Raw genomic sequence first — 16,349 nt, forward strand, 5'->3', positions numbered from 1 at the left:
TACGTCGCACTAGAGCTGCACAATGGGCTATTGGCGACGGTTTGGGAAACATCCCGGAGGATGATCCGAAGACATGCCATCACAATTTTGATCCTCTGCGGATGGGATGGCACCCCCGCTTCGGTAGCCCGAAGCCCGACGACCTGTGCGCGAAGTCGAGCACTTTACGGTAGCACAGTTTAACGAGGACCAGTACCGCACACCCTCGGTCCCTACGCAGACTGATCCAAGTGGTCACCCACCCGCACACTGACCGCAGCCAGTGATGCTTGACTTCGGTGATCTGCTGGGAACCGTGTCTTAACGATCAGTCCACTGCGGGACCAGAATAATTATGAACAATTTAATAAATTGGTAAACGTGGTTGGTTTATTACTAAACAATGGTATGACTTATTTTTAGTTTCTTCCATTTCTGAAAGAAATACCAAGTAATTCTCTACTATTTTATTAGTTGGTTTTAAAGGGGTATTAATTTTAGTGGGTTTTATTATGAAAATACCCTTAAACCAAAAAAGGATTACATTTTCATTTACATTGAGCTATAAGATAACATATTTTGATATCGGAAAACTTCAAATTCTCAATTACAGCATCAAATATGGCTTTTATTTTATGTTCTTTTTTTTAAAAATATTTTAGAATATACATTGTGTATCTCTAGATTGCTATAAAACACAAGAGAAATGTTAAACTGCAATGTTTAAATCAAAATGAATATTGAATAATATGCAATTGTATTTTATTTCTTATAACGATTTTCTGCAGAAAATTTAAATATTATTTTAATAAGCTTTTACATAATATTACAATTAATACTGTACTAAATTATCTATACCTATATACTTTACAAATTGATGCTAATTGTGTATGAATATTTGCTTTTCTAATGTTCATTATCAATAGGTCTCTTCTGGATTAAGTATTGGGAGAAATTTGGTGGAATTAACACACATTTTTGTTACATTAAGAGGGAAACTTCCCACGGTTGTTAGCCTTGGCAGCAAAGGGACTATCCCATGATCCATCTATCGCAGAAGATGTTTTACGTCAGCACTGTAGTCGGTGCAAACCGGGTGCGGAATTCGTATCGACCAGCCAGAGCTGGGATTCGAACCTCTCTATCCCCTGAGCCACCACGGCTCACAAACGGCCACCACCCGCTACCTCCTGTCTGTGCAAAGCGTGGAGGTAGCGAGCTCGAATACCGCCTTTACTCTGGATATATCTTCGTGCTCTCCTTCTCTGTACTGTGTTATCTGTCCTTCTATTTGACAAAGGTTTGTAAGCTTAAATTGAGCACAAAAGCCTGCAAATCCAATAAACCTATGAAGAAGGGGCCTCTCTGTCTGAGCGGTATCGCCTGCCTAACGCTGTGCAAAGCGTGGGGGTAGCGGGTTCAAATCCCGCCGTTACCCTGGATGCATCTTCGTGCTTATTTCTTCAACCTACCTAGGCTTATAAGCCATACCTTGCAATGTTACAATGGGCTATAGGCGACGGTCTGGGAAGCATCCCTGAGGATGATTCGAAGGCATGCCATCACAATTTTGATACTCTGCAGCGGGGGTGGCAACCCCGCTTCGGTAGCCCGACGACCTGCACTCGAAGTCTAGCACTTTAAGGTAGAACAGTTTAATGAGGAATAATACCGCACACCTTCGGTCCCTACGCAGACTGATCCAAGTGGTCACCCACCCGCACACTAACCGCATCCAATGATGCTTGACTTCGGTGATCTGCTGGGAGCCGTGTCTTAACGATCAGTCCACTGCGGGACATCTAGAAGTGAGCATAAGCAATTTTTCTAAGTAATCATTTTTTGAAATAACATTGAAAATTAAAAGTATATTGTTGTTGTAGTTCATTTACGTCGTACTAGAGCTGCACAATGGGCTATTGGCGACGGTTTGGGAAACATCCCTGAGGATGATCCGAAGACATGCCATCACAATTTTGATCCTCTGCAGAGGGGAAAAAGTATATTGTTATAACAAATTTGCTAAGTTCACAACTGTAATTGTTTTTGCTTAACAAACGGACGGATGTATTTTAAATACAATTTTTGCATTCATCACTTTGTGCATGAAGCTGAAAATTAAGCTGTAAATCATTAAACGAATCTCTTTAACCGTTATTCATCATCGTATATTAATGTAATTTGCACTAAAAATAATAATTGCAAAACGATTAATAAGATTCGACACCGATTTAAATAACGTTATCTTAAAATGTAACGTAGAATTACATTATTCTAATAATAATAATAATAAAAACAATCGTCCTATAAACTCTTAATTTCGAAAGTAAACAAAATAGTAAAGAAGTCAAAAGAGTAATAATAACAGTCAAAAGAGTAATAATAACAGTACAGTAATTTTAATCTTCGAGTATTGAATATAGTTAAGTGCATCGAGCTCTCTGCTTATCGCTTATAGCTCTGCTTTTGTTTTTAACCTTTAAATTGGGGAAACAAAAATATTTATAGGAAAAGAATATTTTTATGACTTATATCAATTTAATGCTGGTGACAACCAAACCAATATGAAAATTAATGTGGGAAAACTGGATCCCACCATGTGATTTTCCAGCCAATAAAAATGTATTGACAAGAATGGAAAACATCATTAGATTTTTGTAGTATGAAATTAGCCATTTCGGCCTTATATGAAATTCCGTCATATTATTGATAATCATAGTTAATCATGCAGAGAGGTTGTTTCAATGTCATTTTTTATTTGTTTAGGCGTATAAAAATCACGTGAAATAATTGATAAATTCAAGTAGGTCAAATTTGAACACGTGCAGCTATTTTTAAGTCTCGTGATGTTTTTTTTGAGACTTGTGTATTGCCATTTATTTTAAGATAACCAAAGAATGTACACATTTCTAAACCTCTTCTTCATTACATAAAAAATACATCTCAAAAACATAACGTAAATATTACTCTATCTTTTCCTTACGTTAAGATAACGATAAAAAGAATTCCATTCAAAAGATTTCAAGATATTGCCAAATACAGCGATAAATCACAAAATGAGGCAATCGTTTGTTGACAATTCGCATCTCTTATAAAGTAAAAAACGTGTCGGCGGCCGGTTTAATTCAAAACGAATCTTCATCCACGATCTGCGTTCGTGAATTGCTGTTCTCTCTTGTTGTGTCATTTAATACACAAAGCTAAATAAAAATAGATTAAATCATTTATTCAATTTAAAACGTTAAAAAAACAAACAGTCATGGCGAGAACGATATTTATTTTGTGGATATTCACAGTATTAGTTTTAAGTTTTTCTGATGGTGGTTCCTACAGTTACGATGTTTTGCGACTGGCTTACCAAGTTTGCTGTGAGTAATAATTAAATATATTGGTTTATTTTGATATTTTTAATTTATATATGCACAAATATTGTTTGAAGAAAAATGTTTAAATTGATATTTTTACAATTGGGTATAATATGAAAAAAACACAACTACTTCGATTTAGTAGGAACAACATATGACGCAATGCTAAACGAATGGAATTTAGTTGTTGTTTATTTAGTTATTGTTATTAGTAGTTGTTGTTATTTGTTTTAGTTGTTGTTGTTTATTTAGTTGTATTTAGTTTCAATAACTTTTCTTTATAATGCAATAAAATCTGGCGAGCAGCTATTTAAACGATCGAACACTTCGTTTGTTTATTTCTGGCTTGAAGTTAGGCTCGCAGAAAATGACGTTCATGGGTTAAATTTAGTAGGAACAACACAACCTGTGACGTAGGCTATATTATACCCAATTCATTAAAAAACAAATAATTAAATTTCCACGTTCAGTATAAAACTTAATTTATATCGAATTTCAACAAGCATTAAACTTAGTTTTTTTTTAAAAAATGGATAACTACCGATTAGGTTATTTTGAAAATTATATTATTTTTAATTAAAGATTGTTGATTCACATTTTTCATAAATCATATTTTTAAAGAAATATCTTCTTTAAAATCAGCCTTTTTTGTTTTTAAATTTTACAAAAATTTAATTTACTTCAACGGATTAATTCAATTGTTAAGACACAAAACAAATAATTTAATAAATGACCTATAGAAATTTACAATCAATCATTCAATTTAAAATTCTTTCAGTCGCTTTCACATTGTTAGTCATTAAAAATTTAACGTTTTTTTCTCAATGTGAAAGCATTCTTTCAGTCTTTCAGAATATATTACACTCATTTGCATATATTTTTAATAAAATTAATTATAAATTTGGTTTTGGTTGTTATAAATTAAAAAAATACTAATTAGATATATTTATTAATATAGATGTCCCAACAGTTTCTAAATTTTTCTGAACTTTTTTAAAAATTTTTTAATAGTTTAATGAAACCTAGGCTCAAACACTTTAAAATGTGACGCATTTACGATGAGTCATAATTTAAATAATTATCTGAATATTTATTAGAGTGATAATTTTTCACATAATTATAAATATTTGTTTAAATAATTTTAATAAGAAAAAAAGGTTGTGTTTTTTTAATCACTCCTTAATGTAAGTCGGTGTCGAGCAGTCTCCCGACTCACTCATAACATGCGTTTGGCAAATAAAATTAAAAAACACATTACAATGAAAGAAAAAGTCAAGACTAAGAAAGTTTCCAAGATTCTTTTAAATATTTTAAAAGGGAATTCTTTTTATTGATTTACATGTCATGCATACAGAATGAACAACAGTACGAATAAGAAAAATGTTCGATTAAAAAGGTTCTTTGACGAAAGCCATGGAACAAAATCTTCTACAATATGAACCCTCCACGTATTTCTTCCCCGACGTGGATGCGACAGCTTTCTCTCCACGCTAGACCACCGCATTCGATTTGCCAAGGCAAATCACCTTTTTACGATAGGCATCTCTTTGGATATCGCTCAAGCTTACGACCACGTTTGGTCAGATGGTTTAGCATACAAACTTCTACAACACAACATTTCGGGATCCGCTCATAAGTGGATCTGTTACTTTGTTTCTGAGAGATAATTCAGAGTGCGTTGGAGGAGCACGTACTCAAATACATTTAGTGCAAGCAAGGGCGTGCCCCAGTTATCAGTGCTGTCACCTCACCTTTTCATCATCTACATTAACGACATTTTTGACATTCTCCCAGGCGGAGTCATATGTTTTGTGTATGCAGACGACATTTTTCTCCTTATTTACTCCCACTGCCTACAGTCTGTACTTCGAAAACTACAATTAACTCTACTACGAGTGCAGAATTGGCTAACGGAATGGCATCTAAAGGCAGATATTAGCAAATGTCGAGCAATCGACTTCTCCCACCGTTAGATTGAACCCCTCCCCTATCTCCTCTTTCAAGGAGAAACAATCATATGGTCCCACATCCGTATCATCCAGAAACATCCCACATCCGCATTTTAGGTATTTATTTCTACTCAAATTTCAGCTATCGCCACCATTTCCAACAAAAACGAACATCCACCCTGGAAAAGCTCAATATACTGAAATGTATTGCAAGAAATTCTTGGGGCTCACGTTCTTATCACTTGCTTCGCATCGTCCAGTCATATATAACTCCTACTCTCGACTTTGGCTGCCACCTTCACTCCCTTGCTAGCAGCAGTGAGCGCAAGATCTTAGACACTGCGTATCATGCAGCACTACGCATTGCTACGGGTCTTCCGAAGTGGACCCCAATTACCGCTGCTTTATCAGGAGGCAGGTTCTCTGAGTCTTCAAGAACGCCATAATATGCTCTCGATGCGCTTTTATGACCGACAATTCAACTACAAATCATTAGGTGTAATAACATACCGTAACCTCTTTATCCCGAATTCTTATAGAAAATCAGCTCTTCCTCTACAAGCATAGAACTGGCTAAACCAACACGGAATCAACATCAAACACATGATTCATATACCCCAACGAGATCCTCAGTTGCCATCAAAAGTTTGTACACATCTATGCAACCTCCCCTTCCAAGATAAAAAGATACCAAAAAAACTTACTTCCGACCGTATTCTGGGATGTTGTCCGCAATCGCTGGCCTTACCACACTTTACGCTATTCAGATGCTTCCCGGATGTCAGGCAAGACTGGAGTAGCAATTTACAATTCTCGCTCCGGTTCATCGTTGTCTGCATCTGTCCCTTCCATTTGCTCAATATTTACAGCGGAGGGTATCGCCATCTTACTGGCGATTCAAAGATGTCACTCAAACACCCAACATGAAGTAATTTTAACCGACTTACTTTCAATTCTCACAGCTCTCGGCTCTACCTCTGCTTCATCGCAAGCAATCATCTATCACATTATATCTTCTTTGGAAACGCTCTCAGTATCCAGCCAATCAGTGGAACTAGTGTGGGTTCCTTGTCATTCCGGAATTCTCTGTAACGAAATTGCAGACCAGATAGCAAAAGCGGCTATAATCAAACCTAAATCTACAACAAATTTACACCAGAAGACGCATAGCGCGAGATCAAACAACTGTTCCTACAAACTAGACAAGCAGTCTTTAAAAACAGTAAATACTACGCAGATTTTCCACATATGACCAATATAACTAAAGAATACAGACTTTCCCTCGCCTGCAAACACCGAGACGTAACCTTTTTTCGAATTCGAACCAGAACATATCCAACAAAAGCTAAACTATTCCGCTTTGGCCTAGCACCAAACAATAAATGTAGATGCGGTTCTCCTGCAGATACCACATAATACTCATATGCCCACTTTTGAATCAACAGCGCTTCGCACTCCGAAAACAACATGGCGTCGGAGCCCTGTCATTTCAGATATTCATCTTATTGCCGATCGGAACACTCGAATACGAAATCTGGGGAGAGGCCGGTTTCATGCCTTTAGCCCTTCTCCCTTCCCTCTCCTCCTCTTTTCAGTTGTATAGGAATGTACTACGATATTTTCCCTTTTTATTTAATAAAAATTTCCGTGATACTTTTCTTTAGAAATATGTTTAATGTAGATTTCAGTTCCATATAGTTTTCCAACGTGAAAGATTTTAATCTACATAAAAATCAAGAGAGAAACTAACGTACTTCCTTCCTCTATGACTTTCCACGATAATGGGGAAATGCATGTGAAGTGTTGCCATAGGTAGAGAGTTCTGCTCTACGCCACCTGCAACCCATTTCGATCGCTAATATGGATGGGTGGCCTAATGTAAACAATAACAAGCGTCCTTAAACCGGAAGAAATTTAGAAAATTTCCTTTGTATCCCTCCGCTTATGTTATGAATATGAGGCGATATGTGAACAAGCCTAATATTCTATGCAGCTTTGTTATTGTACTTTGGGTTCAAATCTAAACATAATTGTACCATTCATAAGAGCTTTCAGAAATGTATTGATTCTCAGAGGTCGTAAGGCCAAAAATAATTTTGGAAAGTTAATATCTCATTGTGAATAATTCTTAAGGTTTGCCATGTTTTGTATTTTATCCCTTATTTCTAATGATTATAATATTAATATGATAATACTGTAGTTTAAAGGCTGAAAGAAAGAACTCGGTACATGTGAAATACTGCAAAAGATATGATGCAATAATATGATGGCACGTTTTTTCAATCTGCGGCGTGAAAATATATCGGAAGCAGTAACCCGGAAGTCTTGCCGAGAGCAATTTAACCACTAGCGTCACCACCCTTAGTTTTACGCGATCACCCATCCATAAGCTTCATCCCATCTTTCAATCTACAATAGGCAAGCTATAAGCGCAACCAAGCAAAGAGCTCTAAAAATGCCCGACAGTAATCAATCATCATCTTCAATCTAAACAATCAAGTATAGATGTTGATGAGTTAGGAAATCTGTTATCCGAATATGGAAAAATGTGCTCTAAATTGGTATATCATTTAGCATGTTAAATAGAAATTCTTGCTTTAATATGTGGGAAATATATTCATTGATTTTAGATTGTTTGCGTTAAGATACTAACACAATGTTTGTTGAAAAGACATTGGCAATGTATGAAGGAAAATACTTCAAAGCAATAAATGGCAAAAAGTGTTTTAAAATATAGTAAAAGCTTCATTTCTATAAACTGTTTACCTTTTACAGATCTTGTTAGTATGGCACAATTATCGTCATTCATTAGGGAATCTTCATTATAAGTCTATAAAGACAGGCATTATCATTGCAAATATTATTTAGAGCTTCCTTGTACTCATGATTACTATGCATTTAAAACTTAAGAAGTTATTTCGGCATTTTGTGTTAAAGTGTCTAAATTTACAAACAGTATCAGAAAATCTCTTCATAATGTTTATGTGAAAGGTGTGTTACTTATGAAATATGAGTTTTCATAGAAAAGTAATCTAAATGACCACCAGTCAGACTTATACTGGTTAATAATTTGACTCTTTTAATATACGTAATAAGAGTTTTTCACAAAGAAGTAATGTGACTGAATACAGTCATGTTCATACTGGTGTGAAGCCTCTTTCTTGTAGTATATGCAATAACAGTTTTTCACATAGAAGTGACAGGACTAAACACTATCGTGTTCAAATGGGTGCGAAACCTTTTTTCTGTAATATATGTCATAAAAGTTTTTCAAAGAGAAGTCATCTAACTGATCACAGCCGTGTTCATACGGGTGAGAAACCTTTTTCCTGTAATATATGTAATAAGAGTTTTTCGAGAAAAAGTATTTTGACTGTGCACAATAGCGTTCACACTGGTGAGAAACCTTTTTTCTGTAGTATATGTAATACAAGTTTTTCACGAAGAAGTCATCTGGCTAGACACAGTCATGTTCATACGGAAGAGAAACCTTATTCTTGTAGTATATGTAACATAAGTTTTTCTCGAAGAAGTGTTCTGACTAGACACAGTCGTGTTCATACGGAAGAGAAACCTTATTCTTGCAGTATATGTAACAAGAGTTTTTCACAAAGAATTGATCTGAGTAGACATAATAGTGTTCACACTGGTGAGAAGCCTTTTTCTTGTAGTATATGTAATATGAGTTTTTCACAAAGAGGTCGTCTGACTATACATTATCGTATTCACACTGGTGAGAAACCTTATTCCTGTAGTATATGTAATAAGAGTTTTTCTCGCAGTAGTAATATGAATAAACACAATCGTGTTCACACTGGTGAGAAACTTTTTTCCTGTAGTGTATGTAATAGGAGTTTTTCACAAAGAGTTCATCTGACTATACACTATCGTATTCACACTGGTGAGAAACCTTATTCCTGTAGAATATGTAATAAGAGTTTTTCACGCAGTAGTAATAGGAATAAACACAGTCGTGTTCACGCTGGTGAGTAACCTTTCACCTGTAGTGTATGTAATAAGAGTTTTTCATGCAGAAGTGATCTGACTATACACAATAGCGTTCACACTGGCGAGAAACCTTTTTCCTGTAGTATATGTAATAAGAGTTTTTCATATGGAAATTGTCTGACTGAGCATTTCCGTGTTCATACTTGTGAGAAACCTGATTCTCTTGTTGTTAATTCTTAGAGTATATCTCTATAAAAGAATTTTATGCTATATGTTCTGTTCATATTACTGACTAACTTTATTTTTGTAAATTTATTCACATAATGTTTAAATGATGATATAATCTGTTTATAAGTATAATATAATATTCTAAATCATTATTTTTGATACATAATCTCTAAATCACTATTTTTGAAGTGTAAGAAGAGAGTTTTTTTTAAAAAAATTCAGGAGTAACAATCCAGTTTTTTTAATAATTAAATTTGATTTTGTGACAAAATACTTAAATTTACTAATACTTAAATTTAAACATGAAAATTGGAATATAACTTCACATTTAAGTTAAATTATATAAAATACCATTTTAAACATAAAAATTAAAAATTATCTTAAAAAAAGTTTACTTAAATTTTATAATTTGGCTGCTTTTTTGCTTGCTACTTCATATTTAACAATTTAACATAAGAATTGAAATAATTGTGAAGACTTAAATGCAGAGAAAATGATTTATTTGATAAAATGCAATGAATATGATATTTTACTAATTCATTTAACATTAAATTATTTAGAAGTAGAATGTTATCAAAAATATTTTCATTTAATTTATTTACTTAAATTATGCATTTTATTTTGAAAACAAAAACAATACAGAATATAATTTCTTTAAAAAATTTTATAAACATGCTTTTAGATGTTTTTCAAAATTTTTATGGCAATTTTTTTCCGTTCTATACATAAAAAGAATGATTTTTAATGTAATTTTGCAAGTAAAATCAATTTTTTGTTGCATGTTTTTAAATAAATTTATTTTACTTTTAAATTACTGTGTGTAATAATATAAGTAGTTTTTCACGTTGTGTACAAAATTCAACTTTGTTCACAAACTTATTTTTATTGCTCTAATGTTTTTATATAAATTTATTTTTCATTGATATATTGCATAAATTTATTAACCTATTGTGAATAATTTAAGTTGTTTTTCACATTATAAGGTACAAAATTCAACTTAGTTGACAAACAAATTAAAACTTTTATTGTTCTAAAGTTATGTTTTATATTCAAAAATATTTAAGTTTCTATTCTCAGTATATCTGTAATAGTTGTGTGACTATGCAATTAATAATTTTTTTAATCAAAAATATGCTATAAATCAAATAACGGTGAAGCATTTGTTTAGCACTAAAAACAGCATCATGTAAGATTTTCATGGTCTTTTTTTTTCCTTATTCTTAATTGAAATAGAATTCTAAATTTCAAAGGAAAAAGAAAGATATCTTTGATAAAAAAATTTTAGTTGTGATAAATTTATGTTAACATATGAAAAAAAAAAATTTCATATAATTTTTACAAAAATATTAATTGTATTCGATGCCTCACCTATGGACTAATGTCAGAGTTGGGCGTCGATTACAACTGTAATTGATAACATATAATTACTGCTATGTAATCAATTACTTGTAATCACGATTGCAGGTTATTGCGATTACAAATAATCATAATTTTTGATTACATCAGAGTAGGGAAAAAATGTAATTGGTTTCATTTTCTAATTACAGTAATTGATTACTTGTAATCATTATTACAAATTTTCATTACAACTGAAATCGTGATTACATAACCAAATACTTTAATCAAGTACTTGTAATCATGATTACAAGTAATCAAAAAATATGATTACACATAATCATGATTACATGTAATTATAATTACAATTTATCTAATTACCATTAAAAACCAATAAAGCGCCCCCTTGCATTTTCACGCGAATACAGATTGCCAGCCAGTACCAAAAAACCGCCCCTTCTCTAGAATGCAATTTAAAAAAGCTCTTATTTTAAGAATAAATTCATAAAATGTGTTTCTAAAAAATAGTTTTCCTGATGTTTAGGGTAGAAGATTAGTGTTAGACTGCAAATGAACAAAGAGTGGGGGAAATACTGTTGCTAAGACCATTTTACAGTAACTTACTTAATTATAATTTAATTCTATAAGATTATTTTTCTGATTGATAAGCTTCTCTGCATGAATAATTCATTATACTGAATTAAAATGTTTATGAAATGTTGTTCAGATCACTTTCTTTCTTTATTTTTTTATTCATTAAAATGAAAGGATTTTATTCTTAGAGAACAGTGGTGTACAGCAGGGCTAAAGAGAATAGAAGGGCTGGTTCACTCCTTTGAAGTATCTCTCGCCGCGCCGATCCTCCGACGTCACTCTAGTGACGTCACTTTGGCGCAAAGCTCGCACTTTTACTTCAAGAACGGAGCGTTTGGCCTTACTAGCTCTAACTAATATTGGATCATTTCTTTTTGCGAGATATTCTAAGACATTTGTTATTTTCTATAATGACTTTCCTCAGTTTTTGCAGTGAATTTACAAGAATTTAAAACTATTATCGAAATGCCAGTTTGCGCGATTGCATCTTGCAAAAATTCTGATATAAAAACAAAAGGAAAAAGTATAATTTTTCGCGTGTTCCCTAAAGTAAATGAACAACTACGTAAAGAATGGATTCCGAAATGACACAGTCAATACAAAACAGCAATACGTTTATTCTGTCGTAAAGAACTTTTATAAAAATTCATTATCTAAATGGAAACCGCCTCGTTACTTCATAAAGAAAGGCAAGTGAAAAGAATGAAAAATAGATAAAGTCAAAGAAAATTAAAATGTAAGTAAAAAGTATAAATAAAATATATAGTATATAGTTGAAATTCTCCTAATTTCATAACATATTTTTTAATGTAGTTATTCTAAATATTTATGATTTTTTTTAAAAATTATGTTCTCTTCAATTTAAATATCTATAAATTATATCATCGTAATTTTAAATGTCTATAAACAATTGTAAAATTTCTAATGTCATTATGAACCTAAATTATTATTTTGTTTCAGTAATTAGCGTTTAAGGTTGATGTTTCCTAATGATTAAGTGTGAACAAATTGCTATTAACGACATATTTTAAAATCAGGGATTCTAAATTTAACTTAACTTATCTTTATAAAAGAATATGTAGATAAAAAAAGTGTCGATATATGCCTTCATTTTTCTTAATAGTTAAAGTTAAAACTGAACTTTTTAAAATAAAGTACTTATCGTGTCATTTTTACCAACTAGCAAAACATTTTTATAAGTTTAAAATGGTATTTTTTATAATAACCAAGAAAGTTTTTTTTGAACTATGTTTATGAACGGAAATAATGTGTTAATTACGTAAAGTTTGAAGGCTAATAACCAGAAAAAGTCTAACTTATTTTTACAAAGAGAAAGATGCAAAGTTATCATATCTTTGCTTGCGATCTCCGAGATCTGTGGACACAGTGACGTTATGAGGAGGGAAATCGTAGCTTCAGCTCTAAGAGCGGAGTGAACTAGCCCTTGTATTCTCTTTAGCCCTGGGTGTACAGGTCCTTTTTTTTTAAAGTTAAAATATAATTTTATCAAGAAGAAAAATATATCAAAGTTAAAATAAAAAATGATAGGGGTTTAGCATTATTTACATTTCTTCAAAAAAAAAATAATCAAGAAAATATTTTAGAAGTTAATAATAAAAAAGAATTTTTAAAAAAAATTTACCTAAATTCCACGTCATATACCATTCATTCCATTCTCTCTAATTGGGATCAACTCATTAAATAAAAACTTTCAAAACAGTTCAAACTTTTATATATCGACAAATATAAATAAAAATGAATTTATTTCAAAAGTTATTGAAAAAAAGTAGTTTCGACATTTATTTTTTCATTCCTCAATTTTATTTCATTATGCTGAAAGGTGCCCACAAAATTTTCTCAAGGGGGAGGATGCAACTAATATTCGCTACATATATATTTAAACTATATATATGATATAAACATGAAAGAAAAACAATTTTTTAAAAATGCAGTTCAAATTAAAACTCCTTTGTAACACATCTCTAGATAGGAAGCTTTGGTTTAACTCCTCCTTTTCATTGAGTTACTATAGGGGAGAGTGGGGTCAATTGTAAAAATTTTTACTTAACTATTTTTAACTAACAAAAAATCCAATATATTATTAGTATTAATTGACTGACGAGTAAAGTAGACTATCCTCTACTAGAAAAAAAATAAATACCTTATTTTAAATGTTATTATATTAGTTATTAACACTTTTTGTCAGTCGTGCACTTGTTACAATTGTTGCCACTTACGAGGTCAATTGTAACAGTTCATAAATTCAACTAAAACATAGTTAATTTTACATATTATCATATTTTTGATATATTTTTTTATTGATCAAAATAGAAGTGATATTTTAGGAGTAAAAATAATAACAGAGACCTAAAGGGTTAAACTTTAGGGGTTAAAAATTTTAATTTATGCTGTGAAAGGTGACAAATAAAATAATGCACATGCAACATAATATAAATGATATAGGAAACTATTGATGGTTCTTAAGATTCTTATTGGTGGTTAAAGAGTTAAGTAATGGTTTGTAAACATAAGATTATTTATTTTCAACTGTTACAATTGTCCCTTTACTTATTGTTACAATCGTCCCCAAGATGCCATTTCAGCTTCATTTGTTAAAAACAATGCTTGTTAATTAACAAAACTAATCTTTTTTTTTATTGAAATGTTAATTAAGGTATCCCCTTACATATTCGGTTAATAATTTTTATTTGTTTGAACAAAATTACTTTGTCACAGCATATATAATAGTCTAATACCAAAAAAAGTACTTACGTAGCGTGAAAATATCTTTTGTGATGTAATTCTTTCAAAAGTACATAAAAATGGTTGCCAGCAGGGGTGTTCATGTACCTTTATTAAATACACCTTGTGCGCCACCTAGGAACCAAATCTAGAACCCGACACTCGAAATTTTTGCTCTGTTACAATCGTATCCTGTTACAATTAACCCCACTCTCCCTTACTTAGACGTCATAAGCAAACTCCATCTCATTTTGTGTCACATGAAATTAGTTTCGTTTTGGGCTAATTTTAAGTTAAGTTTTTTTTAATATTCGGGTCAGTTTTTTGAATTCTGAATTGATTTGAGAGAGTTTTAAACTATAGACTATTTAAAATAATCAACATTCTGCGATTACCCAACGCACGCTGGTTCCTCATCGATGATGAGGTTCAGTTTCTGGATGGGTATTCTAATAACATGTAGTGTATGATTACATGTAGGTAAAAACATGTTACAGGTAAAAACATGTAGTGTATGATTACAAGATTATTGCTTACTTATAACTGATTATATTTCTCAGTAGGTAGTATAATGATACATTTTGTATGTATTGACATTTAGTGTATGTATGAATGAATTTAATTAAAATGTATGCAACTAAAATGTATATTGTCTTGGTTTATTTGTATTTTTACCAGCTCACATAAATAATGAAAGGCCAGAAATTAACTAACTCTAAATATTTATTGAAAAAAACAAAACACATATAAAATGAAACAAGAATAAAAAAAGGAAATACAAGAATTTGGAAGAGGGGGTAAAGGGTTCCGTATTATACGGCAGTTCCTAGCAGACTGCCTTATTTCACCGCCAGAAGCGCTGTAGTAGGGGAAAGAGGAAAGTTTGTCACAATATGCATTTATCATATGCATATATAGATATATGCATATGTACTGACATTTTAGTTACATACACTTATTTCATATGCAGAAAATGTATATATTTATATATGTAATAATTACATATGCATGTGCAAACAATATAGAATTCCACACGTACATATTTTAATATGCACGTGTGGAATGGACGTAAATTTACAAAACCTTCTTATTATGTATTTAGTTTCAATAATGCTTACATGAATACAACTTTCCAGCTATAGTATGCTTTCCTCTTTTTTAACTATTTATTATGAGGCAGAAAGGTCATATTGTATTCACAATGCATGTTAATTTTTAAATCATTACTAAATACTTTTAAGTATGAATGTTCTAAATAACTTTCAGATAAAATGGTGAAGAAATTTTAAAATAAATATATTTAGTAAAGATTTTATTATTGCAAACTATTAGTCAATTAACTTTATGAGGTAGACCTAAGAATTCACTAACTGCTGTATTTTATTTCACTAATTACTGAATTTTCATTTACAAATTACAGAATAATTATGAACAATTTAATAAATTGGTAAACGTGGTTGGTTTATTACTAAACAATTATATGACTTATTTTTAGTTTCTTCCATTTCTGAAAGAAATACCAAGTAATTTTCTACTATTTTATTAGTTGGTTAAAATTGGGTATTAATTTTAGTGGATTTTATTATGAAAATACCTTTAAACCAAAAAAGGATTACATTTTCATTTACATTGAGGTATAAGAAAACATATTTTGATATCGGAAAACTTCAAATTCTCAATTACAGCATCAAATACGGCTTTTATTTTATGTACTTTTTTTTTTAATATTTTAGAATACACATGGTGTATCTCTAGATTGCTATAAAACACAGGAGAAATGTTAAACTGCAATGTTTAAATCAAAATGAATATTGAATAATATGCAATTGTATTTTATTTCTTATAATGATTTTCTGCAGAAAATTTAAATATTATTTTAATAAGCTTTTACATAATATTACAATTAATACTGTACTAAATTATCTATACCTATATACTTTACAAATTGATGCTAATTGTGTATGAATATTTGCTTTTCTAATGTTCATTATCAATAGGTCTCTTCTGGATTAAGTATTGGGAAAAATTTGGTGGAATTAACCTACATTTTTGTTACATTAAGAGGGAAACTTCCCACGGTTGTTAGCCTTGGCAGCAAAGGGACTATCCCATGATCCATCTATCGCAGAAGATGTTTTACGTCAGCACTGTAGTCGGTGCAAACCGGGTGCGGAATTCGTAACGACCAGCCAGAGCTGGGATTCGAACC

General features: G+C 31.5%; 1 protein-coding gene across 1 annotated transcript; it reads left to right on the forward strand.

The window, feature by feature from the left end:
- The first annotated feature begins 7,709 nt into the window (after positions 1–7,709).
- On the forward strand, positions 7,710–14,787 carry LOC147807582 (uncharacterized). Its single transcript, XM_087166584.1, has one exon. It carries the CDS (start codon positions 8,519–8,521, stop codon positions 9,284–9,286), a length of 768 nt encoding a protein of 255 aa, XP_087022710.1. The 5' UTR covers positions 7,710–8,518; the 3' UTR covers positions 9,287–14,787.
- Positions 14,788–16,349: the final 1,562 nt, after the last annotated feature.

This window comes from Parasteatoda tepidariorum, chromosome 6 (genome assembly GCF_982258835.1).
Source record: "Parasteatoda tepidariorum strain Cologne lab strain chromosome 6, Ptep-v5.0, whole genome shotgun sequence".
In the NCBI taxonomy this organism is placed as follows: Eukaryota; Metazoa; Arthropoda; class Arachnida; order Araneae; family Theridiidae; genus Parasteatoda; species Parasteatoda tepidariorum.

Coding starts and splice junctions, on each gene's coding strand:
- LOC147807582 (XM_087166584.1), top strand. CDS start 8,519: ATGGGTGCGAAACCTTTTTTCTGTAATATATGTCATAAAAGTTTTTCA.